At 32.8% G+C, this 17,766-nt stretch overlaps 1 protein-coding gene and 2 non-coding genes across 4 annotated transcripts; 2 read left to right on the top strand and 1 right to left on the bottom strand.

Moving 5' to 3' along the window:
• The first annotated feature begins 5,439 nt into the window (after positions 1 to 5,439).
• Positions 5,440 to 5,636, top strand: LOC145080609 (U2 spliceosomal RNA). The gene has a single exon (XR_013695208.1). It is a non-coding gene; the product is annotated as a U2 spliceosomal RNA (small nuclear RNA).
• Positions 5,637 to 12,902: 7,266 nt separating this feature from the next.
• On the top strand, positions 12,903 to 13,099 carry LOC145080608 (U2 spliceosomal RNA). Its single transcript, XR_013695207.1, has one exon. It is a non-coding gene; the product is annotated as a U2 spliceosomal RNA (small nuclear RNA).
• Positions 13,100 to 13,870: 771 nt separating this feature from the next.
• On the bottom strand, positions 13,871 to 17,547 carry LOC145070937 (uncharacterized). 2 transcript variants are annotated; one of them, XM_079017915.1, is made up of 6 exons: positions 17,367 to 17,547; positions 15,235 to 16,468; positions 15,069 to 15,147; positions 14,530 to 14,951; positions 14,315 to 14,413; positions 13,871 to 14,177 (listed from the first exon to the last, which is right to left on the bottom strand). In XM_079017915.1, the coding sequence occupies exons 2-6, from the start codon at positions 16,408 to 16,410 to the stop codon at positions 13,980 to 13,982; spliced, it is 1,974 nt and encodes a 657-aa protein (XP_078874041.1). In that variant the 5' UTR covers positions 16,411 to 16,468; positions 17,367 to 17,547; the 3' UTR covers positions 13,871 to 13,979. The 2 variants fall into 2 exon arrangements, with proteins under 2 accessions (XP_078874041.1, XP_078874101.1); XM_079017975.1 differs by having other exon boundaries at positions 15,235 to 16,463.
• Between the last annotated feature and the right edge of the window lie 219 nt (positions 17,548 to 17,766).

The raw sequence follows: 17,766 nt of genomic DNA, 5'->3' as shown, positions 1-17,766 counted from the left end.
TTAGAGCATAAACAAGCATTTGGGTATCAACAACAAACAACAAAAGAGTTTTGCTACAACAAGATTATTGCTATTCATGATTTTTCTTTAATCTAATGAATTTTGTTCAATCTCAATCTTATAGACTTTGATATTATAAAGTTGCAACACCCAAAAGCAGGTATGACCTTATAGCCCTTGAAGTATCTTGTTATTGGCATAAGAGACCCTTAAGTACGTTGGGCGTACTTAAGAGTACAATTAGCGTACTTGGCGAGAAGGAACGCGGAGGAGCAGCACGTACGCTGGGCGTACGTGCCAGCATGTTCAAACCCTAAAAATCGGACTTGAGGCCTATATAAACGTCCTTAACTCATTTGAGCCTTACCCTTAAAAGCCTCCTTCGCCTTCAAACACCTCTGAAAACGTAATATCATTTGCGAGTGTATTTTGAGCTTCAAGAGTGCCTTTTTGGTCCTTTTAGTGTTCATCCAAGAAGAAGAAGTTGTCAAGGAAGCTTGGAGTGTCATTTGGCTTCAAGGACCTGCATATTGTCGACCTTAAGGAGCTTCTGGAGGTATAAAGTTTGTACCTTTCCATTTAAATCACTATATCTAGCTAGGACTTTCTAGTTTTGTCCCTTTGGTTGGTTTTGGACCTCCTCTTGTGAGATAAGCAACTCCAAGGGATGAAAATGACAGATCTGAGGTCCCTTGGTACTTTTTCAGCATAAAAATAGAGTCTTGGTGGGCATTTTGACCTCATGCATGGGTTAAGAGCTTTAAAAAGGTCTTAGTGAGGATGTTGGGAGCATATGGGACATGCAAAGGCATAAAGTTGCCAACTTTATGCCTTAGGTCGTCTTAATAGGGTTAGATCCGACTTCTGGACGTAAAAGAATCGAATATTAAGCACTTAATGGAAAAAGTGCTTAATCTGTTGGTAAGTTGGGCGTAACCCAATGGACGCTGAGCGTAGTCCCAAGATCCCAGTACGTCGCGCGTACCAAGATGGTACGTCGAGCGTACGCTTCTCTGTTGGGCCCGAATCTGCTTTGGGCCTTTGAGCTTTTGGGCCTCATTTGGTTATTGGGTTTGATTGTATTCTGTGAATTATGGGTCATTTCATCTGTTATGGGCCATGGATATATTAGTTGGGACTTATTTGGCCAAGAGGCCCATTAGTGATGTTGGACTTGGATTTTGGGCCCATTAGCTATGGAAGGATAATTAGGCCTCATGGGAGGATTTGGGTTTTGGGTTTTCCTTTGATTAATCTAAGGTCCTAATAATGATTACTATTACTTGTCCAGCACGGGAGGTTACCGACTGTTAGGAGGGCAGTTTTCGCATTCAGCAGACTGAGGTGAGTCTCCTCACCATACCAATGGGTCTAAGGCACCAAGGCCGGCCCATTCTTGATATGTAGTTTCCTAGCTGATATGGTAGTATTTTGCATGATAGTTGGTACGAGCTAGGAAGTATGTTAGTAGTATGTGTGGTATGTTTGTATGGAAGACCATGAGAGAGCTCATGGCACTTAGATGTAAGACCATGAGGAGAGCCCATGGCTTTCCTATCAAAGACCATGGGAGAGCCCATGGCATTTAGGTTTAAGACCATGTGGGGAGCCCATGGTATCCTGGAGTAAGACCCTGGGGACGAGCCCATCACATCCTTATCTGTTGTATGTATGGTTTTGTTATATGTGTGTAGCTTTAATTAATAGGATATGTGTATGTGTATTGTATGGTATGTTTTGGGGAACTCACCAAGCATTTCGTTTACAGGTTGTTGATTTGTTTCAGGTACATCTGAGCCCAAAGGCAAGGGCAAGGCATGATGGCGCGGCGTGCACTCCATCTCTCTTTCACTGATATGTTTGGGGACACTCTGATGATTTTAATAAAAATTGTAATGAATGTTGATCTGAAAACAAATATGTTGGGAATTCATGGTTTATGCAAATGTGTTAATTTAATTAAAAATGAAATTTTTCTTTGTAAAATTTAGGTCGTTACAAAAGCGTTCCACCAAGTTCATCTGCAAAACTTATTTTCTTCCTTTCCTTTGAACAATAGGAGCCTTCTCCTTAATCATGTTCTCACAACCAGAAACATTATTGTCCTCGTTTAATATCTACAAATAATTTATAAATCATGACTCGTGTTATGCATACCATAAATGTCATATTATGCCATTTCTAAAAAGGGTTAGATGCATGAAATACCAACATACTTTATTGATTTGTTTGTAATGACATCATACTTTCATTTATACATATTACATTTTTGTATTTTTGTAAATGTATCTAATTCTAATAATGTCATCCAAATACAAAACAATTTGCTATTACTAGAGAATTTTAAAAGTATGATGTTATAGTTGGGTAGATTCTATAATAGAAAGAAAAAAAGCTATGATGCTATAATAGGGTAAAATATATAAAAGCCACTGTAATTTTTCTTTTAAAGTACAATGCTATAGATGGGTAGATTTTGTAACAAAAAAAAAAGGATGTTATAGTAAGGTGAAAAACAACTTTAACTTGTCATTACCTACTACAACAATCCATATATATGCTTTATAGTTAGGATGCTTGGAACATAATATTTGATTCTTCATATGCAACATGTGTTCATGAATAACTTTTTTTTTCTAGACATAATTGCACGGATATTTTATGAGTATGCTTTATGATGTGATTTCACCAAGTATTATGCATTTATGAATGTGTTTTGCCAAGAGTCATACATCTGAAAATACATGTAACTTTAATATCAACAAGCATAATGTCAACGAACTCAAATAAAAGCAAACGACTTATGAATTAAAGTTTACATCAACTAACCTAAGGTTTTTTATTTGAGATATGGCTTTTAATTTCTAAGTAAAAGTGATTCATATCTCTACAGTGACACGTAATTGAAGTATTATTCAAACAATTTCCAACTTGGAAGGACGAGATGAAACAAGTCAAAATATAAATATTGAAAATTTTGAGAAAAACTACAAGTTTTACGCCGAAGAAACAAAAATTAAAAAATCACATCACATAATTTCTTAGAGCTAACTAATCATTATAGTAGGATTTTTTGATCCTAATTATGCAAAGTCGGAAGACGATCCTATCATAGGTTGGATTTTGATATTATACACAGTCACAAGTCACAACAGACCATCATGTATGTCATTGCAAATAATCTAAAATCCAAATGAAGATGTCAAAATAATTGCTTAAAAGCCAAAAAAGGATTTCAATAAAGTAATAGTTAAATGGATGGTTATATCTAGATCATAAACAAGCATATAAGCATCAACAACAAACAACAAATGAATGTTGCTACAACAAGATTCTTGTTATTCAGAATTTTGCTTCAATTTTAATGAATTTTGTTCAATCTCAATCGCGTAAACTTTGATATCACTAATCATTCCAACAACTTCATCTGCAGAACTTATTTTCTTCCTTTCTATTTGAACATGAGGAGTCTTCTCTTCAGTCATGCTCTCCATACCACTACCAGAATTATCGTTGTCCTCATTCAGTTTTTGCAAATAATATGTAGAATCATGATTCATGTTATACATATCATACTATTAATGTCATATTATGCCATTTCTAGAAGTAGTTTGATGTAAGAAATAACAACCTACTTCATTGATTTGTTTATTATAGCATCCTACTTTCATTTCTACATATTACACTTTTGTATTTCTATAAATTTTTATCTAACTATAACAATGTCATCCAAATACAAAACAATTTGCTATTGTAGGATAGATTTTTCAAATCATCATGTCTTAATAGAAAATTTTTAAAGTATAATTGGGTAGATTTTGTAATAGAAAGAAAAGATAGTAGGATACTATAATAAGGTATAAAAAAGCCACTATATATTTTTTTTTGAAAGTACACTGCTGTAGTTGGGTTGGTTCCGTAATATAGAAAGAAAAGATAGTAGGATGCTATAAAAGGGTAAAACACAAAAAAAAAGTCACTATATTTTTTTTAAAAGTACAATGCTATAGTTGGGTAGATTATCTAATTTAGAAAGAAAATAAAATAAAATGCTATAATTGGAAAAAAAAAATACATAAAAACCACTATAATTTTTCGTTAAAAGTGCACTGCCATTACAATAGCTTGTTGTTGGGGTTTTTTATGCATCCCCAGGTGCACTGCCATTATATTCCCGAGGCCTGGCGCCACCCTCCAATTCTCAGTTCAATATTTTGTCCAATTGCTTGCTTTGTATGCTTATTGCTAGTAAATATTGTTTGTATAGAAATAATGTAATTAATGAAAACAAACAAAATGAATGCTTGAGCCTTCTTTGTATATGACCAAGGGCATTTAATTTTTTTGTTTTTATGTTATAGTAGAAATAACATTTCCCGATATAGTTGGATCATATTTCTTAAATAAAAAATAACATGGGAATAATATGTTAGAACAAAACTTCCTGACTTTAAATTTTCAAAACATGAAATATAATTATATTGATGTTCACCTCTCCACTTGAATATCTAGATTTATGATATGCATTATTCTTATATAATAAGAGTTTTGGACAGAAAAAAAAATGCGGTTTCCGTCCTAAATTCTTTAACAACATTAAAATGCACAATATATTGAATTTGCCTCAGAATTTATTAATGGCTGATTGGTTCTCTGTGGAAATACTCTTATAGCATCAGCTATCCCTTGTAAAAGGACTCGTTGATATGTACATGGTTGAATCTTTCCTTGTTAAATGGCCCGTTTTAAGTAAAATGATATATTACATGTTAGTTGTTTGATTGTTTTGATGTACGATTATATAAAGGTTACTTTTTAATTTACTGATTTAATTTATTTCAATAGCTTATTTATGCATTTGAAAAAGCATGTTTGGATGTATATTTTCTTCAATGCAACCAATCCATCAAAAATGACAATTAAATATTGTGGATTATTTATAACCTTATTGGCTCACTCATTCTATTATTCTGTCAACTCCATTTTTTATCATTATATTTTGAAAAACCAACAGTCTATAACAAAAACATACAGTCATCTCGCAATTTATCTCTTATCTCTTAATTTTATATAAAAGAGGCTGCAGATAGTTATGAAGGTGAGGGTTGAAGACAATAAGTTAAGGTAGTAACAAGATTTTTTAAATAGTTCGGGACAAAAAAAAATGTTCAAATTTAATAATCTCCATCAAATTGTTTTCTTGTCTCAAATAACTCTTCATTTAATCACAAAATAATAAAAACCATACAATTGTAAACACATATAAAATGAATTTTATTTAAATATATGTAACTAAAAAAGTAACGGTATTATGATATTTTTATTTATACAGCATAAATGGAGCAGGAAGGGAAGATTTGCATCCCACATTGGCTGAGTGAAGAAAGCATCGGAGGAGAAAGATGGGTATAAAAAGGAAAGCCATGGAATGGAAGAGGCATACCTTTCTCGGCCTTTTGGCTAAGATCAAGTGTAGTATCTGTTCTTATCAGTTTAATATCTGATATGTAGGCCATCGGCCTACTCGATATTAATCTTATTTTTTATGGGGGAAGGCCCGTTACAGTAGCTTGCTGCTGGGGTTCTTCATGCGTCGCCTTGGCCTTACACTACTGCCAAGGCCTGGCGCACCCCTCCAATTCCTAGTTCAGTGTTTCTGTTGCTTGCTGTTAAATAGTTTTAGAATTGTTGATTTAAAATTTCATTTACGATGTATATGTAATAAGTGGGTCAACAATAATTAATAATCAATTTCATAGTAACAACTTTATCACAAAAATTAACTTGGTAATTAAATATTCCTAGAAACCTGATACTTATTAAACAAGAAAAAGCATATAGTTGATGAGTGAGGATGGTGGCAAGAGTAATAACGTTTTTACAATTGTTTGATCGAATTAAAAAGTAGTATACAGCAACAACTGGATTCGAAAAGGGATTTTTATAATCTTATTTTGACATGGAAGACGCATACAGATCCTCTGCTCATGCTCATGTGTAACTTTATTTCTTTCTATCACGAAATGCAAATATATTACATGATTGTACGATTTTTTTATGAATATGCTTCACAATGTGATTTCGGTTGGTATTGTGCATATATAAATGTGTTTTATCAAGAGTCGACAAATTTCAAAATACATACATCTTTCGTATCAAAAAGCTTGATTTGTCTGGTGTAAATCCACTAACTACTCATTCGAAACGGAATCTCAAATAAAAGAAATTCAAGTAAACGACTTAGGGTAGAAACAATGGTGTTGCGTTCGACATACTGTAACATCAGCTTTTTGCTAGTCATCTAAGCTTTTGCCAAAAGAGTGTTCACCTTGTAATTATTGGGAAGTGGTGGTGATAACATTTAAATATGTCTGATTTTGAAAATTAAAAAACAAACAAATTAGAGTGCACCAATCACATCCCTCTTTCTCGCTTCCTATCTCCTCTCTCTTCTCGCCCGGACGGATGACGAGGGCTCCTTGGTTAGAACCAATGAGTGGTGTTGGTGATGTCTTGGCGAGGATGATTAGGGATGCTCTCCCTAATCTTATGAATTAAAATTTATATTGCATTAGTTTTTTTATTTTTATTTATTTATTTATTTATTTTTTGAGATGTGGCTCCTGTTTTTAATTTAAAAACAATTCCATTAAATTAGTAAATAACTAAAGATATAATAAAAAGGTAAAAAGTATAATTAAAGAAATAAATGTTATTAGTTTGTCTGGATTATTCGGTTTTTATTTTAGTAATAAATTCAAGTATCTAGACAATACTGTTCGATTTAACAATTTAGTTTTATTCGAATAGAGATACATATAGGCTACACCACTTAACACCTTCTAGATATGCATATGCAGAATTACAAAGCATAAGTTCGTGAGATAACTTCCAAATTTAGTCATTACAATAAGTATTTTTGTCAATTTTAAAAATTAAAAGTAAATAAATTATTACAAAAATAGAAAATCAATCATCAAAAGAGTAAAAGAAATTCAATTGGTCCAATTAATTAATTTGAACCAATAAAAAAACCAGGATCTTATCAATCTAGTTCTCAAATCACCGGCCCGTTCAAGACAACAAACAATCACACGCAAAATACACTTTCTTATACAAAGACAAAATTCAAAACCCATTTATTTGGTTTTTATTCCCTTTAATCTTTATTTTTGCCTTAGTTTATTTTTTGGCCTTAAATCGTTTATTCCATTTGACGAGGAACATTATGATCCTTCTTCTATTCTTCAACATCATGTGATTGGTCTTTTACACCAAAGAAACACAAATTAAAAATCATTAAAATTGAAATTCTTAGAAATAACTCTAAAATATAGGAAATTATGCAAACAATCAACCAGGCATCAAAGAAAAAATCTCCCATCTGCTTGTTCTCATTGTTCAATATTCATGAAATATTAAAAAGAATAATTGATCAATGCAATAAAAATTAAAATAAAAAATCCGATCAATACAATAAAAAATAAAATAAAAAAGGATACATAAGTGCACCTCCCCTCGGATCAAGACTCCATCTCCATCTTCATTGGAATTTTAGATTCTTCATAAAAACCAAGTAAAACAAATTCAATATTTACCAAAGAAACCAAATGTTGAATCCCAACTCACTTTGGTTCAATTTTAACTGATTCTAATTAAAAAAACTGGAGAAGTTGAAAATGTAAGAATTATTGAGTTATAAATTTTGCATAAATACAAAGAACTTACAGTGTCAAGATATATAAAGATATATAAAGATATATAAAGAGAATATAATTTGGTCATTTGCAATCACATCCCGTTCACATGGTATTTTTGGATTTGATGGTGAAGTACAAGCTTTTTTTGATTGAAATTGTTTAAGATGGAACTTTTGAACAAAACCTATAATTGGGGTATAGCTACCAACCAAATTTTGTAATTTACTTTTTAATACATTCGAACAATGTTATTAAAATGGCAATCCTAGTCGCATGATCGTATGATCAGGTTCGGCGCAGACGTTAGGCAAAAGGAGCAACCGCCAAGGATTCATCATTTCAAAGGACCCAAAAAATTTATGGGTTAATATATAATAATTAGTTTGTTTTAAGAAAAAAATATAAATTATAGGAAGCGTGAATGAGCCAAATTCAAATGTCAAAATTTGATACATTGCTGAAGGTACGAATAAACAATATCATACTTAAAATAATTCATCGTTCATAAATGTGGGTATGTGGCTAGGTGCAATAAAAATGGAAAAAATCAAATCGACTATTTGTACACTGAGGACCTATGAAGCAATCAAACAATGATTAAATACATTAGTCAATTACGCCGTCTAAATTTCTAAGTCTCAGCAGTTAGAGTCTCATTGCATATAGCATCATATTAACCATTATTATCATTGTAGCATCTGTAGATAAGTTTTTTTTCAAATTTGAAGTTATCAAATAATTATGTCACTGATGTCACATGAAATGTTGAATTATTTAACCATTTTATGTATGGATAAAAGCATGTAAGACAAGTTTGGTCTTCATACTATTTTTTTCAAAATGATGAAGAAAACTACTTTTATATCTAAAAAACCTATAAGAAGTTTTTTTTTTAATTAGTATATTTTGTAAAATGTTTGGCTATACTTGTGTCTTTGAGGGACGTTTTTTATTTCTTCTCGTCCTGAACCCGAAATATGTTTGAATCAGCCTTGCATATGATTCCACCATCAAAAAACAATATAAATCTTCACAATAGTGTATGAACTTTAATAATATTTATATATTAAAAAATAATCAATAAAAATTATATTTTGGATTTTGTTCTTTCCATTTAGACTCTTTTATTTATTCAAACATTTAGATTCATTTACTTTGAAAATGTTAATTATGAATAATTGTCATGTTAGGTTATATAGTTAGATATATAATTTTGGTTCTAAACTTATCAATCATATTTTAAAATTTTACGATCTATGGTAGATTAATTATGAGATGAGCTTTTCTTGTATTGCATGTGTATTATTCCTTAATGTTGGAAACTTAACCACATGGATTTTTTATTTTTGAAGGTCAAATTTTTATCTTCTTCTTCTTTTTTTAATGACTTGTAGTTAAATTGCAACTCATGTCAAGCAGCATTGTAATAGGATCTTTCGAACTTGATCTTGCAAAGTAAAAAAAATGATATTATCCTAATTAGGATTTCAATCTTTACAATCTTGCATTCAGTATACGATTCTAAAATTATAAATTATTATTATACTCCATGCATACACCCTCACAACAAATCATCATGTCATTGCTAGGAATCTAAAATCTCAATGAAGATGTCACAAACAACTGTTTAAAAGCCAAATAGGATTTCAATAAAATAATGGTTATAATGGGTGGTTATATTTAGAGCATAAACAAGCATTTGGGTATCAACAACAAACAACAAAAGAGTTTTGCCACAACAAGATTATTGTTATTCATGATTTTTCTTCAATCTAATGAATTTTGTTCAATCTCAATCTTATAGACTTTGATATCAAAAAGTTGCAACACCCAAAAGCAGGTATGACCTTATAGCTCTTGAAGTATCTTGTTATTGGCATAAGAGACCCTTAAGTACGTTGGGAGTACTTAAGAGTACAATTAGCGTACTTAGTGAGAAGGAACGCGGAGGAGCAGCACGTACGTTGGGCGTACGTGCCAGCATGTTCAAACCCTAAAAATCGGACTTGAGGCCTATATAAACGTCCTTAACTCATTTGAGCCTCACCCTTAACAACCTCCTTCACCTTCAAACACCTCTGAAAACCGTAATATCATTCGTGAGTGTATTTTGAGCTTCAAGAGTGCCTTTTTTATCCTTTTAGTGTTCATCCAAGAAGAAGAAGTTGTCAAGGAAGCTTGGAGAGTCGTTTGGCTTCAAGGACCTACATATTGTCGACCTTGAGGAGCTTCTGGAGGTATAAAGCTTGTACCTTTCCATTTAAATCACTAGATATAGCTAAGGTTTTCTAGTTTTGTCCCTTTGATTGGTTTTGGACCTCCTCTTGTGAGATAAGCAACTCCAAGGGATGGAAATGACAGATCTGAGGTCCCTTGGTCCTTTTTCAGCATAAAAATGGAGTCTTGGTGGGCATTTTGACCTCATGCATGGGTTAAGAGCTTTAAAAAGGTCTTAATGATGATGTTGGGGGCATATGGGACATGCAAAGGCATAAAGTTGCCAACTTTATGCATTAGGTCGTCTTAATAGGGTTAGATCCGACTTCTGGACGTAAAAGAATCGAATATTAAGCACTTAATGGAAAAACTGCTTAATCTGTTGGTAAGTTGGGAGTAACCCAGTGTACGCCGAGCGTACTCCCAAGATCCCAGTACATCGTGTGTACCAAGATGGTACGTCGAGCGTACGCTTCTTTGTTGGGCTCGAATCTGCTTTGGGTCTTTGAGCTTTTGGGCCTCATTTGGTTATTGGGTTTGATTGTATTCTGTGAATTATGGGTCATTTCATCTGTTATGGGCCATGGATATATTGGTTGGGCCTTATTGGGCCAAGAGGCCCATTAGTGATGTTGGACTTGGATTTTAGACCCATTAGCTATGGAAGGATAATTGGGCCTCATGGGAGGATTTGGGGTTTAGGTTTTCCTTTGATTAATCTAAGGTACTAACATTGATTACTATTACTTGTCCAACACGGGAGGTTACCGACTGTTAGGAAGGCAATTTTCGCATTCAGTAGACTGAGGTGAGTCTCCTTACCATACCAATGAGTCTAAGGCACCAATGCCGGCATCAACAACAAACAACAAATGAATGTTGCTACAACAAGATTCGTGTTATTCAGAATTTTGCTTCAATTTTAATGAATTTTGTTCAATCTCAATCGCGTAAACTTTGATATCACTAATCATTCCAACAACTTCATCTGCAAAACTTATTTTCTTCCTTTCTATTTGAACATGAGGAGTCTTCTCTTCAGTCATGCTCTCCATTCCACTACCAGAATTATCGTTGTCCTCATTCAGTTTTTGCAAATAATATGTAGAATCATGATTCATGTTATACATATCATACCATTAATGTCATATTATGCCATTTTTAGAAGGAGTTTGATGTAAGAAATAACAACCTACTTCATTGATTTGTTTATTATAGCATCCTACCTTCATTTCTACATATTACACTTTTGTATTTCTATAAATTTTTATCTAACTATAACAATGTCATTCAAATACAAAACAATTTGCTATTGTAGGATAGATTTTTCAAATCATCATGTCTTAATAGAAATTTTTTAAAGTATAATTGGGTAGATTTTGTAATAGAAAGAAAAGATAGTAGGATACTATAATAGGGTATAAAAAAGCCACTATATTTTTTTTTGAAAGTACACTGCTGTAGTTGGGTAGGTTCCGTAATATAGAAAGAAAAGATAGTAGGATGCTATAAAAGGGTAAAACACAAAAAAAGTCACTATATTTTTTAAAAAATACAATGTTATAGTTGGGTATATTCTCTAATTTAGAAAGAAAATAAAGTAAAATGCTATAATAGGAAAAAATACATAAAAACCACTATAAATTTTCGTTAAAAGTGCACTGTCATTACAATAGCTTGTTGTTGGGGTTTTTTATGCATCCCCCTGGTGCACTGCCATTATATTCCTAAGGCCTGGCGCCACCCTCCAATTCTCTGTTCAATATTTTGTCAAAATGCTTGCTTTGTATGCTTATTGCATAGTAAATATTGTTTGTATAGAAATAATGTAATCAAGGAAAACAAACAAAATGAATGCTTGAGCCTTCTTTGTATATGACCGAGGGCATTTAATTTTTTTGTTTTTATGTTATAGTAGAAATAACATTTCCCAATATAGTTGGATCATATTTTTTAAATAAAAAATAACATGGGAATAATATGTTAGAACAAAACTTCCTAACTTTAAAATTTCAAAACATGAAATATAACTATATTGATGTTCACCTCTCCACTTGAATATCTAGATGTATGATATGCATTATTCTTATATAATAAGAGTTTTGGACAAAAAAAAAGTGGTTTCCGTCCTAAATTCTTTAACAACATTAAAATGCACAGTATATTGAAGTTGCCTCATAATTTATTAATGGCTGATTGGTTCTCTGTGGAAATACTCTTATAGCATCAGCTTATTCCTTGTAAAAGGACTCGTTGATATGTACATGGTTGAATCTTTCCTTGTTAAATGGTCCGTCTTAAGTAAAATGATATCATGTTAGTTGTTTGATTGTTTTGATGTACGATTATATATAGGTTACTTTTTAATTTACTGATTTAATTTATTTCAATAGCTTATTTATGCATTTGAAACAACATGTTTGAATGTATATTTTCTTCAATGCAACCAATCCATCAAAAATGACAATTAAATATTGTGGATCATTTATTACCTTACTGGCTCACTCATTCTATTATCCTGTCAACTCCATTTTTTATCATTATATTTCGAAAAACCAACAGTCTATAACAAAAACATACAGTCATCTCGCAATTTATCTCTTATCTCTTAATTTTATATAAAAGAGGTTGCAGATAGTTATGAAGGTGAGGGTTGAAGACAATAAGTTAGGTAGTAACAAGATTTTTTAAATAGTTCGGGACAAAAAAAAATGTTCAAATTTAATAATCTCCATCAGCTTGTTTTCTTGTCTCAAATAACTCTTCATTTAATCACAAAATAATAAAAACCATACAATTGTAAACACATATAAAATGAATTTTATTCAAATATATGTAACTAAAAAAGTAACGGTATAATGATATTTTTATTTATGCAACATAAATGGAACAGGAAGGGAAGGTTTGCATCCCACATCGACTGAGTGAAGCAAGCAGCGAAGAGAAAGATGGGTATAAAAAGGAAAGCCATGGTATGGAAGAGGCATACCTTTCTCGGCCTTTTGGCTAAGATCAAGTGTAGTATCTGTTCTTATCAGTTTAATATCTGATATGTAGGCCATCGGCCTACTCGATATTAATCTTATTTTTTATGGGGGAAGGCCCGTTACAGTAGCTTGCTGCTGGGGTTCTTCATGCGTCGCCTTGGCCTTACACTACTGCCAAGGCCTGGCGCACCCCTCCAATTCTCAGTTCATTTTTTAAATCGATGGGTCTCTCTAGTCTTACGCTCTTTAGCTTGCTTGGTACAACACTACCAAGGCCTTGTTGTATGGATAACTTTTTTTTTTTTTAGTATTATGACTGCGTTTTACGAGTTTGTTTCACAATGTGATTTCATCAACTTTATGCATATATGAATGTTTTGCCAGAGTCAAAGACATCTGAAAATACATGCAACTTCCAATATAAACAAGCTAAATGTGAAGGTTTTTTTATTTGATATATGGTTTCTACTTTTTAAGTAAAAGCGCTTCATATCTCTACAATGCCACGTAATTGAAGTTTTGTACAAAACAATTTCCACCATAATAAAACACAACTTGGAAAGAAGAGATGAAACCGGTTAAATGATCAATATTGAAAATTTTGAGATAAGTTGTGTATTATGCTGAAGAAATCCAAATTAAAAATCAAAATCACTGAAATTCTCAGAGATAACTAATTGTAGGTTATGTGTTATATTGAAAGTTTTGAGATAAGTTGTGTTATGGTAGAATTTTTCAATACTGATTATGCAAAGTCAGAAGATGATCTCATCGTATGTTGGATATTGATTTTTGATAACAGCCTAGCGTTTGTTCAGTATATGATTCTGAACTTATAAATCATTAGTTTCACATATTAATACTATAGACATCCACAAGTCACAACAGACCATCATGTATGTTATTGCCATGAATCTAAAATCCCAATGAAGCCGTCACAAATAATTGCTTAAAAGCCAAAATGGATTTCAATAAAGTAATGGTTAAATGGGTGGTTATATTTAGAGCATAAACAAGCATTTGGGTATCAACAAACAACAAACAACAAAAAAATGCTGCTACAACAAGATTATTGTTATTCAGGATTTTGCTTCAATTCCAATGAATTTTGTTCAATCTCAATCTCATAGACTTTGATATCACAAAGCATTCCACCAGCTTCATCTGCAAAACTAATTTTCTTCCTTTCTTTTTCTTTTTGAACAGGAGGAGCCTTCTCCTCAATCATGCTCTTCACATCACTACCAGAATCATTATTGTCCTCATTCAGTTTCTGCAAACAAAATATAGAATCATTAAAGTCATTGATTTGTTTATTACAGCATCATACTTTAATTTTTACTTATTACATCTATGTATATTTTTTTTAAATAACTGCTTTGAAAGGTTTATGATGAAAGAAACACAAACCATGATTTTACAGAAACGATTACAGTCCCTTGTCATCATGGACAACCATTTTTTAGCCGATTCTTCAGTTTTTGTTGCACTTTTAATAGCTGATTTCACCTGCCAAAAAGTATCATTAAAATAGTCAAGTACATGAACAAAAAAGGTGTAAAAGAAAAGACATAATTGCCCCTCTCATAATGTACCCTGCATGTTTTGAAAACTTTAATTAATACCTCATCTGCCTCATTTTTCAAGGATGGGGAACGATAAGCTTCAAAGAGCAATTTTTCTTCTACAATGACCTTCATGGAGTTCAATTCACTCATCAGCTTTGATGCTAAAGATTCAATGTCATGCATCTGTCTCTGTGAGAAAGCAATGGCATTTTCAGAACACCCTTGAACGGTGGTGCAACCTGTGCTAAGGCGGGGAAGCGAGCGGCATAGCCGAGGCCCATCCAGACAGCCTTTAGGTGGAAGGCTTTTTTCAGGTGAACCTTTTTTGTAACTTTTTGGCTTTTTAACCATGGTTTTGGTGGAGATAACACCTTTTTCCTGTTGAGGAAGAGCATTTGGTTCATTGTAGTTGATATTTGAAGTAGTTGATGAAAACTTTTTATCAGGTTGTTCTTCAAAGGACAGTTTCTCTTTGCATTCTGGAAAGTCGAGATCATATGTTAAAACAGGAATAAACATAATATTAAGAAAACAAAAGCTTTGTGAATTAAGGATATAAAAGAAAGCATGTAAAACTATTGTATCTACTGACTTACTGTAATGGTCCATGTCATCTAATAACTCAGGGGATTTCATTGCCATGCATAGCTTTTCTTGAGAGGTTGGAGAAATAGCCTGTAAGATACACACATGATAAGCATATTTCAAAGAAGAAAATAAGAAATTTGATGATGAATAACTGAATATACTATTAGCAAGTACCTTTCTTGTTGAAGGGAGCCTTTCAGGATTTCGGGGTTCTATGCAATTAGGGTTTCTAATCACTGATGCCACTTTCATGATATCAGTTTGATAGTCTTGATTGAACAACTTTTCTTCTGAATCAGCATTAGCATTAGGAGGAATAACAGAGGGCTGGTCCTGAATAATAGGAGTCTCCTCAGAAACACAAATGTTTTCTGAATTCAAAGTGTTCAAGTCCACATCAGCATTCACTGAATCTTGAAGATCACAGATATTGTTGACTTCCTCATGCGCTGGTTGACTTTGAGAGTAATCAGATGTGCTTGTAGTCAGATCTTCAACAGGAGAATCTTCTTCCATGGGACTTACAGTTAAACTTTCCATGTTTTCTTCATTATCCAACACCATGTCCTTGGTGTCATCTAAAGCATCAAGTGAAGCTTCATTGATCTCACAAACTTCCCCTTCATTTGTAGATGAACCTGATTTATTGCTATTTAGTTCATGATTGATAAAAACAACCCCAGATTCAGAAGCAATGAATGTTGCTGGCATATTATTGTGAGTACCCTCTCTGCATTCAAAAGATTCTTCAACTTTGATTCCAGATTCAGAAGCAATGAATGATGCTGGCCCATTACAGTGAGAACTCTTTCTGAATTCAAAAGACTCCACTTCACAAGATTCTTCAACTTTGACATTAACAGATCCTGGAAAACTTTCTGTTGTAGGCATCTTCTTTGGTGAAGTCTTTGGAGCCTTGACTCTAAATTTAAACAGTGGTTGACTGAGATCCGAATCATCATAATCTGACTTTAAAGTCAGAACAGATTCAGAAGCTTTTCTTTTCTTTTTTACAGACTTTTTAACAAACTGTGATAATGTCAGTTCATCAGAACTATCTTCATTTGATGAAGATTCAGGTTGATCCTCTTCAAAAGCATAACCATTTCTTGTTTTTGTTTTTCTATCTGCAAAGGGCAGGTTTGTGTGTTCATTCCCTGTACCGATACTATTAAATTTTGTGTCATCATAACCATTCTGGAGCATAGCATCTTCAGCTTTATATATATCTTTTAGATTCTTGAATCTGACAATTGGGGTTCCATTTGAATCCCTGTTGTGAACTTTTTTCACCATGCCGTCTTCGATAACTGAGATAAAATGAGAAGTGATGCAAGGCTTTAACTTCATTACTTGACAACCAACCCCTTTGAGTGTTGCTTGAACACTCTATTATGATGTAACTTTTCTGTCCAAAAAAGAAAGCTGATATTAAAGAATGATTTCATATGGAGATGTACTGAATAATTTAACCATATGAAGAAACTGAACATTGAAGTTACCTAAAAAGTAAAAAAACCTAAAAGATACCAATGCTTATTAAACATAATTTGAAAGATTATACATTAAGGACCTAAAATCAAGACTCAATCCAAACATTCAAACCACAACAATATATGCATGTAAAAAAAATTTAATTATAACTATAAGTAATGGTTGCATGTCAATGACTGTGATGCTCTTAAAAGACAAAGCCCACGAACTCATTACATCATTCAGTAGCACCAAAGAAATGACTACATGATATCACTTTTGTGCCCCCTTTCGTCTAACACCCATTGGTTTCCACTAATTCCAAAGACTCAACCATCCACTCTTCTAAGACGAATGATTAAAAGTATCCCTCTTCGATTAAGCAAAAAAAATATTAATAACCAATAACGCCCAAAATAATATCGATTCGTGAAACCATAATGACCAGAGAGAAAGTGCGGTGGAGAGCGGAGACTCTACCTTAACCAGATCATGAACAAGTCGCGCAAACCTAAATGCAGTCAAATAACATGAAAATCCAGCGAATCTAAAAGAAACCCTAAAATAATTAGTAAAGCGTATTTGGCACGAAGTTACTTGGGATAAATTACAAGCAAGAGCTAATCGAACGCCTACAAGCTCCCTTCGTCTTTTTCTAAAACTGGATTTAAACCTCCTTCCGACAAACTAACAAAAATTGTAAATTACAGGAGCAAAAAAATCTACATACCAAACAAATCAAGGCAGATCTACTAGACGTATAAATCAGAAGCGATTAAAGTCCTAAAATAAGCATCAAACTGAAATTTCTAAATAGAATATTTGAGATTTACCAGAATGGTTGTATTTCCGGCAAGAAGTGAGAGATAGATAGCAGATGTGGTTGGAATAGAGCTTCGGTGATGAAGACGAGGAAATAGTAATATACTTGGTTTAGATCTGGCGCCAACACGTTTGGCGGCAACTAGGGTTTTGAACGGGCGGACCACGAGCGCTTTTATCGTGTGTTATACCTCACTTTCATTTTTACCACCGTTACGCCATTACCTATATGTTTTTTTTTTTTTAATACAAATATATATATTAAATTATTCATAAATTATTTCACCTATTAAGAAAGTGAGATTTGAACCCTCGACCTCAATAAGGAAAGGTAACATCGAATACCGTTGGGTTAGAAGCCCTTTGGTCCTATATGCTCCTTTAATCTATCAATTTCTTTAATATAAATAC

Source organism: Lactuca serriola, chromosome 1, assembly GCF_051521515.1.
Source record: "Lactuca serriola cultivar US96UC23 chromosome 1, Lser_US96UC23_V15, whole genome shotgun sequence".
NCBI lineage: Eukaryota > Viridiplantae > Streptophyta > Magnoliopsida > Asterales > Asteraceae > Lactuca > Lactuca serriola.
Note: the sequence above shows the minus strand (reverse complement) of the source record. Positions and strands in the feature narration are given on the sequence as shown.

Excerpts from the sequence above, each read along its gene's own strand:
- LOC145070937 (XM_079017915.1), bottom strand. The coding sequence starts at position 16,410 with ATGAAGTTAAAGCCTTGCATCACTTCTCATTTTATCTCAGTTATCGAA. Across the intron at positions 15,148-15,234 it reads GGCTCCCTTCAACAAGAAAG|GCTATTTCTCCAACCTCTCA; the intron begins GTACTTGCTAAT and ends TGTATCTTACAG. Across the intron at positions 14,178-14,314 it reads ATCGTTTCTGTAAAATCATG|AAACTGAATGAGGACAATAA; the intron begins GTTTGTGTTTCT and ends TTTTGTTTGCAG.